General features: G+C 44.9%; 1 protein-coding gene across 2 annotated transcripts; it reads right to left on the bottom strand.

The window, feature by feature from the left end:
• Positions 1-11,152: 11,152 nt before the first annotated feature.
• LOC109740162 (F-box/kelch-repeat protein At1g22040) lies at positions 11,153-14,887 on the bottom strand. 2 transcript variants are annotated; one of them, XM_040396538.3, is made up of 3 exons: positions 14,562-14,887; positions 12,607-14,040; positions 11,153-11,611 (listed from the first exon to the last, which is right to left on the bottom strand). In XM_040396538.3, exon 2 carries the CDS (start codon positions 14,010-14,012, stop codon positions 12,642-12,644), a length of 1,371 nt encoding a protein of 456 aa, XP_040252472.1. In that variant the 5' UTR covers positions 14,013-14,040; positions 14,562-14,887; the 3' UTR covers positions 11,153-11,611; positions 12,607-12,641. The 2 variants fall into 2 exon arrangements, with proteins under 2 accessions (XP_040252472.1, XP_020154793.1); XM_020299204.4 differs by lacking the exon at positions 11,153-11,611 and having other exon boundaries at positions 12,380-14,040.
• Between the last annotated feature and the right edge of the window lie 80 nt (positions 14,888-14,967).

The raw sequence follows: 14,967 nt of genomic DNA on the forward strand, positions 1-14,967 counted from the left end.
TCCTAGTTCATCTAGTCGACGAGATTGTCATTCTGGGGCCCGTATTTCTACACAATATGTTCCCCTTTGAGAGGTTCATGGGAGTCCTAAAGAAATATGTCCGTAACCGCGCTAGGCCAGAAGGAAGCATCTCCATGGGCCATCAAACAGAGGATGTCATTGGGTTTTGTGTTGACTTCATTCCTGGCCTTAAGAAGATAGGTCTCCCTAAATCGCGGTATGAGGGAAGACTGATTGGAAAAGGCACGCTTGGAGGGGACTCAATAATATGCAGGGACGGGTATTCTTGGTCTCAAGCACACTACACAGTTCTACAGAACTCTACCTTGGTGACCCCGTATGTCGATGAACACAAGAACAGTCTGCGCTCCAAACACCCGGAGCAGTGTGACGACTGGATTACATGTGAACACATCAGGACTTTCAGCAGTTGGTTGGAAACACGTCTCAGAGGTGGCACCACTGTTTGTGATGAGTTGTACTCGTTGTCCAGCGGACCATCTTCCACTGTATTGACTTACAAAGGATACGAGATAAATGGGAATACATTTTACACGATCGCCCAAGATCAAAAGAGCACCAACCAAAACAGCGGTGCCCGCTTTGATGCAGCAACCGAGAGGGGAAAGGACACATATTATGGTTACATAATGGACATATGGGAACTTGACTACGGACATGATTTTAAGGTCCCTTTGTTTAAGTGCAAATGGGTCAATCTGTCAGGAGGCGGGGTACAGGTAGACCCACAGTACGGAATGACAACAGTGGATCTGAACAATCTTGGGTACACTGACGAACCGTTCGTCCTAGCCAATGATGTGGCACAGGTTATCTATGTGAAGGACATGTCTACCAGACCGAGAAAAAGAAAAGATAAGGAAGCGAATACATCATACGATGAGCCAAAGCGCCACATAGTTCTTTTAGGAAAAAGGGACATTGTGGGAGTGGAGGGCAAGACAGACATGTCTGAAGATTATGAAAAGTTTCATGAAATTCCTCCCTTCAAAGTCAAGGCTGACCCAAGCATCATGATAAACGATGAAGATTATCCATGGTTACGGCGCAATAAGCAAATAACGCAAGCAAAGAAAAAGTGAAGACTTTCTCCCGCTACTATTATGATGATACCATGCCAACTTTGTAACAGACGAGTATGATACCATAGTCCGTTTTGTACACGAAGTGCATCTAGTTTTTGCCGTAACCCTCTCAACTTTCTTGCACATGCTATGTGGATGAAATGATGATACCATGCCAACTTTCAACCTTTTCAGAGTTCATTTGAAATGCTTTTCAATTTTAGGGTCTTATAGCTCAAAATAATTAGTAAATGCATGAAAAATAACAGGCCAAAAATTAAAAATTATGCCACCTACTCGGCCACCACGGTCTGAATACAATTAGAAACCCATCCATGGGCCAGGATTCAGGCCCGCAGAAGGCCCAGTAGGCCCACAGGCATGTACAGAGATGTTAGGCCCGTAAGCCTGCTTTAGAGAGGAGCTCGACAGCTCAGGCGCACCGCACCTTATAAACAGGTGCGGCTCTCTCTCAGCTAGCAAGGTGGGACTAAACTCCCACCACCACGCCGCTGTGCAAGGCCATTGGTCCCGGTTGGTGGCACGAACCGGGACCAATTCCACCCTTTGGTCCCGGTTGGTGCCACGAACCGATACTAATGAGGCTGTGGCCCCACGAGCACCTTTAGTACCGGTTCGTGGCACGAACCGGTACTAGAGTTTCTTAATAAGCAGTTTTTTAGTCCCACCTCGCTAGCTGAGAGGCACTAGGAGTGGTTTATAAGCCCTGAGTGCAGAGACGATGAAGAAGAGGCGCAATGCTCACGTTGCTTAGCTTCAAGCCTTGAGGAATAAGGTAGACTTCATGGAGCTATGTGCAGTGCAGTCTACCCTATTCCGAAAGGCTTGAAGCAAATCAACGAGCATTGCGCCTCTTTTTTATTTTTAATAACTTATTACAACTCCGGACTTCTTGTGTTCCGACAAAATAAAATAAACTTTAGTAAAATTTATGAAACTAAAATTAACAAAGTATTTTCTATTCAAAACATTATAAGAAACCTCTATTATTATTGAAACTAAAATCATATAAAATTGATGCAACTAAAATTATCGAAGTATTTTCTGTTCAAAATCATTAAAAGCAAAAAGAATTTTCATAAAGAACTTTTTTTGATAGAAACTTTAATAGCAAAAAGAATTATCATAAAGTAAAATAAATAAGTAATTAGAAATAAAATAAAATAAATAAGTTTTTTGTTGTAAGTAGAAACAAAACAAAATAAATAAAGCAAAAAAGAAAACAAAAAAACTAAATACAGCAAAAAGAATTTTCATAAAGAACTTTTTTTGATAGAAACTTTAATAGCAAAAAGAATTATCATAAAGTAAAATAAATAAGTAATTAGAAACAAATTAAAATAAAATAAATAAGTTTTTGTTGTAAGTAGAAACAAAACAAAATAAATAAAGCAAAAAAGAAAACAAAAAACTAAATACAGCAAAAAGAATTTTCATAAAGAACTTTTTTTGATAGAAACTTTAATAGCAAAAAGAATTATCATAAAATAAAATAAATAAGTAATTAGAAACAAAATAAAATAAAATAAGGGCCGGCACTGCCCCCTTCCTCCCTGTTTTTTCTGCACATTTATATGCTTATATGTATATGTATGAGTATATGTATGTGTGTATATCTGTTTATATGTCCTTTTTTTACATCTTTTTTTTGCATTTTCTCTGTGTATATGTATGTATATATGTTCTCTGTGTATATATATGTTCATGTATATATGCAAAAGATAGATTTTTAGAAAAGTTAGGATTTTTTCTGTTCATAGATTTTTTTTGGTGATATTAATTATTGTAGAATATGCAAATGTTTGTATATTCATATGAACAATGCATTAGGCAAAACCTTTACGTTTTTTGAAATTTTCTATTTGAACATTTTTTTATGAATGAGAGGAAAAAGAAAATAAGAAGAGGAAGAAAGGAGAAGAAGAGGAGAGGAAGAAGAGGAGAAATAAATAAGAAGAGGAAAAAAGAAGAAAAAGAAGAGGAGAAGAAGAAAGGAATAGAAGAGAAGAAGAAAAAATAGAAAAAATTCTATTTTTTCTTCTTCTCCTCTTTTTTTTCTTCTTTTTTTTCTTCGATCTTCTCCTCTATTCCTTTTCTTCTTCTCCTCTTTTTGTTTCTTCTTCGTTTTCTTATGTTTTATCGGGTCTGTCGTCGTCGATATACCCCTCTCCCGATAACTTCAACACGAGGGGGGGTCGATATACCCCCTCCCCGATAATATTATTTTCCCATGTGCGTTCATTGTCGTTGTCGATATAACCCCCTCCCGATAACTTCAACACGTGGGGGGGGGGGTCGATATACCCCCTCCCCGATAACATTATTTTCCCATGTATGTATGTCGTCGTTGTCGATATATATAACTCCCTCCCAGATAACTTCGACATGATGGACGGTCGATATTTATACCCCCTCTCGACTGTGATAACTTATACTACGGGAGCACCCCCCGGCCCTCTCACTCGACCAAAACTCTCGAGGACACCCAAACCATAGAAAAAAAGATGTCGGTCTCCTACCCCCTCCCGCCGCGCCCCTACCCTTGAAGCGTTGCTGAGGCCACCCCAAACCCGGAATAAGCTAGGTCTACGTTTGCACTAACCACCTGCTGTCATGTTTGTGTAATAATTGCCATGTTGTAATATTTGCAGAAACAATAGAGCACGGACGAGACGAGCAAGCAGAAGAGGTGTTGGGGGACATAATCTTAGCCGGAGGTGATATCTTGTCGTATCTTAACGACAATGATGGTCTGGAAGAACAGGGTGAAGAAGCAGGCTACGGTTATCGAAGAGTGAAGGAGGAAAGACATGATTATGATGGCTCCGGTGACCCAATGCTGGTGCAAGAAGGAGCCCATGGTGACGGCTCCGGTGACCGAACAGAGTCCAGCCAGGTAAATATATTAGTTAAGCCTGTGCTGACTAGCTAATTGATGCATTCATTGTTTTGGTATGTACACATATTAATTAACACTCGTCTTTCTTCTTTTTTCTAGCCCTCCGGATCGAGCACAACTGCGGTAAAGAGACGAGGCCCGAAGAGAAAGTTGCGCTCGGATGAAAGGTTTGAGATCACAGCAATCGCGCGCGACGGCCAACCGATTGAACCCATCCGGACAAAGGATGCATTTGCTGCTCAGTGCGGGGTTCTAGTTAGGGACAAGATCCCGATCAGCATCCACCAATGGTATAAGCCTAAGAAGGAAGACCCTGAGGTGTCTTATGTCAATGATATGCAGAAAGATGATCTTTGGACTGAGCTGAAGGCAAATTTCACCCTACCGCCAGAGGAGGATCCGGAGAAGCCAGTTAAAGAGCAATTAATCAAGTCTCATGCTCTTAAGAAGATGGCAGACCTATTCAGGAGGTGGAAGAATGAGCTGAAAACGTTTGTCGACAAAGAAGAGACACCAGAATTCATCGGCCGGTATGAGAAGATCAGGATCACTGGCCCGCATTTGTGGCCCACAAGACATCGGAAAAGAGTAAGAAGATGTCAACGACAAACAATAAGAATGCTGCGAAGAAGAAGCTTCACCATCGCACGGGGTCAGGTGGCTACCTCAAAGCCCGGCCTAAGTGGGCCAAGGCTGAGAATGATCTTCTTGAAAAAGGGATCGAACCACAGACAATGAACTGGACAGACCGTTGCCGGACTTGGTTCTTCAGGGCTGGCGCAACCTTGGACCCTGTATCAGGGAGATGCGTTTGGACGAACGAGCTTTTGAGAATACCAGTCAAGAAGATTCAGCAATATATCGATGCAGCGCAGGAAGGGACGTTCGTTCCAGACAGAGAGAACGACGAGCTCACAATGGCCCTCGGGAATCCTGAGCACCCTGGACGGACACGAGGCACGCCAGGCTCCGTTCCGTGGAAGGCTGGTTTTCCGGACGCAGGCGGTTACAAAAGCCAGGAGAGGAGGAAAAAATGGAGCAGACCCAAATTCAGAAGCTGCACGAAAGGGTTCAAGCGCTAGAGGAACGAGACAGCAATCGACATGCCGAAACTACCCCCGAAGCTACCCCGCCATCTCAGCGGAGAAGCAGCGTGGCTTCCACCGAGCTGCTTCAGCTGGAGCATGTCTTGACAGCTCCTGCTAGCTACCCCGTGGATGCTATCACGGAGTCTCAACATTGCCACCTTATGGCGCAATGGCAGAACTTCAAAGTCAAGGCGGCTGTTGGCTCTGTTTTACCTCCTGAACCCGGCGCAACCTACCATTGCCGGCCGATTCCAGAAGGATATGCTAGGGTGATGGTGCATGAACGGAGGGATTTGAGGACCTCCAGCTTGACCACCCTACCGGTGAAGGGGAGACTCGGCTGGGTTTAGCTCTGAAGACTCCGTGCCTATGGCGGAAGGAGCTCATCAACCTTCCGAACTGCACGGCTCCGGCGAGTAAGGGCAGTCCGCCTCCTCCTCCGGCGAGTGATCAGGGCACTCAACCTCCTTCTCCGGCGCGTGGCGGCACTCCGCCTCCTCCTCCGGCGAGTGATCAGGGCACTCAGCCTCCTTCTCCGGCGCGTGGCGGCACTCCGCCTCCTTCTCCGCCTGCGCCGGCGCGCCAGAGCAGCCAGCCTCCTTCTCCGCCTCGTCAGCAAGGGCGGAAGAGACCCGCGGCCGCTGCGGCTGCTCCGGCACGTCATAGTCCTTCTCCTCCGCCTCGTAAGCAAGGAAAGAAGACAGCCGCAGCCGCTCCGTCTGCTCTGTCGGCGTCTAGCAGTACAGCTGCCAGAGGCGGGAGGCAATACAGATTCGGTCCTTCTCTGAAGACTCCAGAGAAGTTACCATACGAGAGGACCGAGGAGGAAACCAGGAAGATCGTGCGAGCCGAAGTGACAAACTTCTTTGAAGGGGTGAAAGCAAAGAAACATCCACCTCCGGAGGAGAAGGTAGATCCGGTGAAAGCAAAGCGCACTCTCGCTGCCCTGACAAAACCACCAAAGTCTCCGCCGAGAGGCAACTATGAGCGCATTCTTGCAAAGACATATGCCGAAGCGGAGCGGTCGGGAAGTACTGTCAGTGATCAAAGGTTAAAAGAACGACGAGCTGGGAAAAAAATTGCCCAGCTCGGCGAACAAGCGAACCAATCGTGCCCCCCGCTCAAGGTGTCAAAAGACATCGTCGCTAATGATCCGAGGATGGTGCCCGGTTATAGCAATCTTGGAGATTACCTGCCCGACGATGTACATTATGAAATCATGGAGGTGGACGAACACAAATACCATTACGGGAAGCCTCTCGTCAAAGATGAAAGATCTCTAACAACGATGATGCGAAGATTACATGATTGGTACATGAAAACCTACAGAGAGTCTGATGGGATGAGTACTTTGACGCTGAGAGTTAAACCGGAGCATGACCTCGTTGGAATTGAACTGCTGAATGTTCCATTTGAGGATTTCTTCCAGTTTTACAATCAAAAGGCCCTCGATAAAACAACGATCACTTGCTACTGTCTGTAAGTAGTACTACTTCTGTCATTAAGTCTCTCTATATAGGTCAACTCTTTCATTGCATGTATTTATAATTATCCTCACTATATTATGCAGATTGAAGATCGCCGAATTGAAGAAAAGACAAATCGGTGATATTGGGTTCATTAACACAAATCTCATAGATGCATATACGGTTGAAAAACATCCCAAAGAAGCCGAGGCCAACTTGCTACGATCGTTGGTATTAAATCAAAACAAAGATATAATACTCTTTCCTTACAACTTCAAGTGAGTGTTACTGTCTTGTGCATATTCGGTTTCCCTTATTAGTCCAGGTTATGGTAATGTAATTGATGACTTATGCATGCATGCGCAGCTTCCACTTTATTCTCCTAGAGATTAAGCTTGAGCAGGGAGTAGTAATCGTCTTAGACTCGAGACGAAAAGATCCCCAGGACTATGCGAACATGACTCAAATGCTCGAGAAGTAAGTTAAATCGATCATTATCCACCATATCAGCAACTTTGTTCATTTCCTGATATCAAGTAATTGTTTTCTTTGTCTGGCAGTGTTTGGAGAAAATTCACCACAAAAGCTCCGGGACTGCCGAAGAAGCTGCAATTTAAACACCCGAAAGTAAGTACTATAGTAGCATGTTCCGCGCATCTCCTAGTGATTCAAGCGCTAGTTTCATCAATACCATTTAGCATGCTTGCTTATCAGTCTGATTGACCTCTATTTCTTGTAAAGTGGTTGTGGCAGGAACCCGGGAATAATTACTGTGGATACTACGTTTGCGAGTCCATCCGCTACACGACCTGTGAGCGGGGCTACTCTGACGAACAATATGAAGTGCGTAAACAATAATATTCACAATTTTATTTTATTACCATCATTTGTGTTGAGTTTCATTTATTCATATATATATGTATTGACCCCCTTCTTCAAATTAGATGTTTCGGAAGCGGGATGAACTCCTAGCACCAGATCGTATGCGAGCAATTCAAGAGGAATTGGCGACATTCTTCCTTGACCACGTGATCGCTGAAAACGGAGAATACTATGTGGACCCTGTGTTCTTACAATTTAATTAGGAGATTGTATTGTAAGAGATAATTATTGTATATATGTAGCCGGTAGTGTCGTTTAGATATACGAGAACTTGTTGTTCGACCAATCTCTCGGAGAAGGAGAGGTGGTCGATATCACTTCTCGCTGTATGCATATATTCATGACGATCTTCTGTTTCCTTCATTTGATTACTAGCTAGCGTGTCTAGTCCTCTCCATACGTATATAGTACGTAGCGTCGACCAAGCACGGAGATAAGAGAGGACACTTCTCTCTATTAATTAGCTAGCTAACATAACATATGAAACACCTAAATTAACCCCCCAAACCCCCCCCCCCCTTTCAAAAAAAAACAAAAACTCCAGCCCCTGAAATGCTGATGCGTGGATGCCTATTGGTCCTGGTTGGTGACACCAACCGGGACAAAAGGCCCTGCCTATTGGTCCCGGTTGGTGGCACCAACCGGGACCAAAGGCCCCCCTGCCTGGGCTGGCAGCAGCGGCCACGTGGAGGACCTTCTGTCCCGGTTCGTGTAAGAACCGGGACTAAAGGGTTAGGGCTTTAGTAACGACCCTTTAGTCCCGGTTCGAAAACCGGGACAAAAGGCCCTTACAAACCGGGGTAAAAGCCCCTTTTCCTACTAGTGATTGTATTTCTGATTCACATGTTGGCGTATTTATGCTGTGGTCACTTGGGATTATTCATATTCTCATTCTTAGATATCTGTATATTGGTCACTCTCCTAGCGATTCTTTTTTATGTACTCCTTTTTTGCATCTTGATCTGTTTGTTCTTGGTACAACTTAAGACCATCCTGCCATATTGTCTTGTATAGTTATATTGTCAATTTTTCTGAAATACACGCCATCAGGCCATAGGGTATAGCTTTTTCATAATTTCAGATTCGCTACCTCAGTCTTGAAGTTCATTATTGGGTGGTCCGTGTGCAGGTGGGTCAACAACAATTTAAGCATAGGTATACAAGGCAACGATCAGAGGTGCAAATCGACGACCGGCTTTTCATGTTACAGATTCTTCCTTTCTTTTTCCTAGCTCAGTTTGTTGGTGCATTCGGATGTTGTTTCGGGGACAAAGAATAGTCCAATTTTGATTGGGGAACCTGTTGTGGGAGAAATGACTATAGCTAAAGGGTTGGCAACCATGGAATGCTACTAATGAAGATTCCGTTTAAACTTTACATGCATACACATGTGTTTGAATGTTTTAGTTCATCTATGCTTTTTATTATATATTTTTTTACATAATAGTGGGGTTATAGTTATTCCGAGAGCCTTGTTGAGAGTATTCTTAATTGTATTCATTGCTTCAGGTTGCTTATATGTCTTATGAGTATTCTCCTACAATTTGATATGCTACAAGAGGAGAAGATTTATATATGTTTCTCAAGTATTTTTACTAAACTATGTGTGATGTCATACAGAGACGCTAAAAAGTACGGCAGCATGATTAGTGCGCACAGTTCCGCCTCAAGAGACGCGCCCAGGGCGCGTCCCAGTTACTAGTTCCATCCATACATCTCCTGCGATATGTACGCATGAGCCAGGAATATAATGCATGGTTACTAGTCTGCTCTAGCTTCGATTCATTCCATTTGTTCCTATTTTCATACCACTTCCTGCCCTACCATTTGTTCCTACCGTGGCGCGCCGCCACTGCAAGTCGTATACAGTATAGTTGTCTTCCAGACATGTAAAAGCTAGCAGTACAACAATCAATTTGTAAATGAGTTTATTTGCAACACCAAGGCAAGGTAGCTGGGCTAGGGGACAGTTTGCGGTGCGTGGTGGTGGTATTGAAGGTTTCAATGTATTCTCTCGCTGCACGGAGTCATGGACGTACATTTCCAAATTAAGCTAAGCTCAGGCGGGTGAGAGGTTCGGTGGCAGCCCCAAAACGGCATCCTATTAGGACGACGTGCAGTTGCAGACCCCAATTTTTGGGGCAGCGCCAAATGTTGTACCAGAAGTGTGTGTATGCATGTATATGTAAATAAAAAAGGCACGGCGTTTCAAGTACTCACTACGGTTACTGTAGCCAGCGTCTGCCGACATAACTAGATGCATATTCAGTATGGTTATTTTAGCAACACCGGAGTACATGTCGTCGATCATGGATCGGCTTCAGCCTGTAGTGCAATCGACAGAGTTTCAGGGCGAAAACTCTTAGAATGCTCTTTGTCCAGGGGCTCTGAGGTTCATGGGCGAAAACTTCAGGCTCAACCTTTATTAGTTGAACCAGACAATGGTGTCGTTCATGCAACACCTCCTCGTTGAAGGCACTGCACGGATTTATTTAGACTCCTCTCTAGGTGAAAACCCATAATCTTACCTAATCGCGGTTGCGTCTGGCGAGGGCTGTGCTCGTGCGTCATTCCTTCCTAGAGGCGTCATTGTTGGAGCACCTATCCTGTTACTTGGGGTTGCCAACATTGATGGTTTTTGCTATTGTTTGCTGCAGCTGTATTATGGATGGTTTTCTTTTTACTAACATAATAATTTGGCTATGTGCATCTTTGATGTCTTGAGGAGCACTTGGGATCATGGTGCGGAGGCCAGGTGTTACTAAAATCTTATCAACATCAATATATTCCCCTTCTTATAAAAAATGAACTAATACTCCCTCCATTATTAAATGTAAGTCTTTTTAGAGATTTCAATGTGGACTACATACGGAGCAAAATGAGTGAATCTACACTCTAAAATACGTCTATATAGTCCTTACTGAAATCTCTGAAAAGACTTGTATTCCTCTTCTTATAAAAAAAAATAAACTAATAGCAGACAGAATAGGCAGACAGGCCAGGTGCCATGCTCGCTTGGTGGGTCCCATCCACGTCACCTGGTCGGTTTGCAACCCCGACCACATACCAGTAATCCAGCTCACTAATTACTACTCCTATGCTGATGCTGTGGTATATATAGAGCCGAGGGAGAGATTAGCAATACTAGATTTCATCATAACCCATTCCTGATGGACAGGGACTAGCTACCTAGCTAGCTAGTGCTTGCTCCGACTCCCAAGATTGTTTGGATCATCACCCTGGTCTGCTGCTCTAGTGTTACTAATTACAGTGTAGCATGGGGTAGGTTAGGTTACTTGATGGCGGGTGTTTGCGGGCGCGGCACCATCAAGATTCACATCCATCCCATCCAGGCATCCTTCGGTTCGTTTCCAAAACGAAACGATCGACAACGCGTTGGATACAATATAGATGTGCATGAGAATCTTGATGATGCTGCGTCCGCACACAAGCGCCTTGGCCTTGGCATTGCCGGCCTTCTTCATCTTCTTCATGTATGAGTGACATGATCAGGTGAGACATTTATCATCCCACCCATACATCTCCTGCCATATCCATGACCCAGGAATGCAGGGTTACTGGTTTATTCTAGCTTTGATTCATTCTGTTTGTTTTCAATTTAGTACCACTTCTAGTTACTGGTTACTGTTTTCAATTTTAGCCTCCTAAATATGGTTCTACACTTTCCCCTACTGATTGATTTCTACCATCTCATATAATATGGTCCCACTTTAAAGATAGATAGATAAAATACGTGACATTATAATGTACTGCATATATCAGTGTGTAAAATAGTACAGGCGGCGGGAGGTTGCCGACGTTGCTGAAGCGGAATGTCAGTACCTTGCGACCTTCTCTGTGAGACCGCCTCGCTCCATCTTGGCAAGGCAAGCGTTTTCTCTTTGCTCTAAGCCTGCCGTGCCGGCTTGGGGGACCAGAGGAACCCCAAGTTCCCAACTGTACTGCTTCATTTGTTGCTTCTCTTCCAGTTCAGATAGTGTTGGGCCATACTGGTCGAAATTGCCAGTCTACAGCTTAAGCTTCCTGTTCTGCATATAGATCATGTTCGTACATACTCCGTTCAGAAAGTCCTGCCAGTGTGATGTCACAGCAAGTATACGGTCCAATTTCTTCAGTGTATCTTCCAACCAAACACACATGCCTCAAGACCTGCAAACGTTCCCAAATAATTGTAAGCGTTATTATTGACAAAAGCGCATTCTTTTGCCTCAGAAATTATTTACCGGGTACTGTAACTCAGTCAGCGTCAACTCAAACCTGTCTCAAGTTCAGAGAAAACAAACACATAGCAGTTAAGCAGCAATCATGCTATTTACAAACATTCCTAAACATGACCAAAAAATTAATTATCTCAGTGGAAGATAGAACATGAAGGCCTACTGCTGGACCAAAGAAATCTGCAAACACTAACTGCCAATCAGCACAAATAAATCTTGCACAAATCTGGTCGAACAGAGAACTGGAAGCATAGTATGGAATTAAGTTCCGTCCTACCACCACCCAACCAAGTAAAGTCCAACAAATTCAGGAATTCAGACCCAAATGTGTCAAGACATGCATAGTCAAAACCTGTAACAAACTATCTTTCATGGTGATATATTGAACCAAAGCAATGATTTTTCAATCTTATGCCAAGTTATATACGGAGTAGAACCAAACATTTGCTTACATATTTGGAGTAAACACACACAGATTGCGTGTGTACATTGCTGGCAAGATTACATTTCCAATCCATATCATTCAGTCAGATGTGCTGTTAAGGTGAGCCCAACAAGTTCAGAAAACAGATACATATGCATGCAGCTCATAATGATGATTTCAGAACCAGAACAGATTACTTTCCATCAAGAGACCAGAACAAAAAATATGCCAAAATAGCAGCAGGCTGCATGATGTTCAGATGGTCAAAGCAATGACTTTCTCCCTCTAATGTGAAATTATTATATATAGGTGTAGACAGAACTAAACATTTACTTACATATATGGTTTAAACACAGATCGTGTGTACACTGCTGGCAAGATTACATTCTAATCCACATTCACATGTGCTGTTGAGGTGAACCCAACAAGTTCATCATGGCTTCATCAGATGTATGATAGAAAGTCTACTTTACAAAAGGCACAATGATTCACAGGGTACGTACAGCAGAGCAGAATGTATGTATGGTTTCTCCAAACTTCATATGCTGAGCGCCTGGCAGCTAACAAGTTCGGCAGCCGCAAATTTCTTTGAGCCAACCATTCTCCAAATATCGATGTCTTGCTCCCAAGAGACATCTGGGTTTTGGCATGTCGAGCCAGTTGCATCCATAGGCTTTAGAGCGTCCGTTTGCAGGATGCTGATCATGCTATTTGCATCCTTGATGACCAAATGGAGCTTCCCAAGAAGCCCCGCAAGCAAGTACGGACACTTTGACTCTGCAAAGTCACCAACAGGCACCTGGCTAACAACAGCCTTCCATGTATCCTCGTTGGGATCGTACATCTTTATCTTGCCACTATCAGAACAAGTTGGGGGCTCCAAAGCATATAGGTCCCCATCCACAACAGCACTTAATTTTGTCCCGGCTTGCCTCCCAGGCCAACCCTCGCTCAGGCCTACAGGCATGTCTGACCATGAGTCCGTCGCAGGATCGAACACCTCCCCGCCAACATCAACAAAGAATGGCCAGGAATATAGGCTCTGAGGCACATACAGCTTGCCTCCAAATGAGACTATTCCTGTAGCAACCGGCTTCAGTAAGTCTGCCAGGAATGCAGTCGGCAGAGTTTGTGCTTTAGAGAAGGGCATGCTTGGCACATCTGCCCAGATTCCTGTGGCTGGGTCAAACACTTCAGCAGATTGAAGCGGAGCCAATCCAGTTTCTTCCCTGATGACACCGCCAACAACGTACAGCTTGTTGTTCAACAGGCCAGTCCTGCCAAACGCTCGCGCGGTGCTCATCGAGTTTACTTCCTGCCACAGATTTACAGCTGGATCATACTTCCACACGCTTTTGATTGCTGTGGCTCTATAGAACCCACCCAGAACATAGAGGCATCCATCGACCGTTCCAACAGCGCAAGCACAGAAGGGAATCTTGTCTAACCAATCCTCTTGGCCAAGCAAGCCTCTAATGACACCAGAGATCCTAATCCCAGCACTCACCAAACCCCCTAAACGGCTTCCCCCACGAGCAACCACAGGCATGAGCGGCAGTCTCTGCCATCGGCTGCAAAGCGGATCAAAAGCGTGCCATGACAGCTTGCCATTGGCCGCCTTGGTCAGTATGTAAATCCATTCTTCATCCACACCAAGCTCCTTCCTCACGCGATACAACTCCATGCCAGTGATGGTGGCCTTCCAGCTCCGTGAAACCCTCTTGCTGCTAAGATACCACACCCTTGGCATCCTCGCGAGGATTTGCAGGGAGATCTCATCCGGGAGGTCAGGAATCAGCCTCGGGTGGTAATGACCAGGGCGAAGCTTCTTCGAGGAACCTGATTTCGACGCTTCCTTGTGCTCCAAAGTTTGCTTCCCGTTGCTGGGGAAGCTGAGAGATGCCCCCATTTGAGCACTTGTTTCCCACTTCTTGTACCTACAAAAAGGCCCAAAAGAAAAAGCTGAATGTCAGCATGGCGTTCACTTATAGGCACTCCACAGCTACCTGTAAATCTGCACTCCATCTCTGAACTGTGATGGTGGACAACAATTCAATCAAACTTGCAAAGGGGGCTGGCATCTCATATAAAGTCACAGTGCAGACTGAGCTAACTAATGTGTCCGTACTACTTGACTAGATCCAGGTTTCAACCATCTTAGCATGTGAGAGACCATGAGGATCTTGAGAGTGGCTAGTGATAGTCGGTAAGCAGAGCGACTATTGTTCTATCACATTCGCAGCTAGCCAAGAGTTGATTAAGGATACAGCCAAATCCTAACTGCAAGAAAATCTTGTCTTAACGACGAATTGGCCACGGCAAATTTCTTGCTCTTAACAACAAGATTAATACACAAGAGATTAGTCATTCGAACAAGCAAAACGGCCTCAAATTCATGCCATGCGACAGAAAGACTGAATGAAAATACACTGATCCCGCCCCGCGCATACGGTTTTACCTGGCTGTCTACTGCTGCCGCGCTGCAGGGGCGGAGGAAGGGGCGCCGCCGGTGGAGAGGACGGCGTGGGCCTTGAGGTCTTGCGGCCTGGCGAGGTCGACGAGGCGGTACTCCTCCGCGGCGGCGAGGCTAGGGTTCGGGGAGACGGCGGTCGCCGCTGCGGGGACGGGGCGGTGGGGAGGAGCAGGCAGGGGGGAGGCCGCGGGAGAAGAGAGGAGGAGGCGTGCGGGGGCGCGGCTTCGGGGCTGGAGCATGGCGGCGCGACGGCGCGAGCGCGGAGGAGGGGGGAGTCGTGTGGAGTTGCGTGGCTCTGCTTCGAGCTCGATGGTGACCAAGTAACCGTCCACTTATTTATTTATTTACTATTACTATTATATTATATTTTGGGAGTTTTTTCTCCCTTTCT

Source organism: Aegilops tauschii, chromosome 7 (genome assembly GCF_002575655.3).
Source record: "Aegilops tauschii subsp. strangulata cultivar AL8/78 chromosome 7, Aet v6.0, whole genome shotgun sequence".
Taxonomy (NCBI): Eukaryota; Viridiplantae; Streptophyta; class Magnoliopsida; order Poales; family Poaceae; genus Aegilops; species Aegilops tauschii.

Excerpts from the sequence above, each read along its gene's own strand:
- LOC109740162 (XM_040396538.3), bottom strand. The coding sequence starts at position 14,012 with ATGGGGGCATCTCTCAGCTTCCCCAGCAACGGGAAGCAAACTTTGGAG.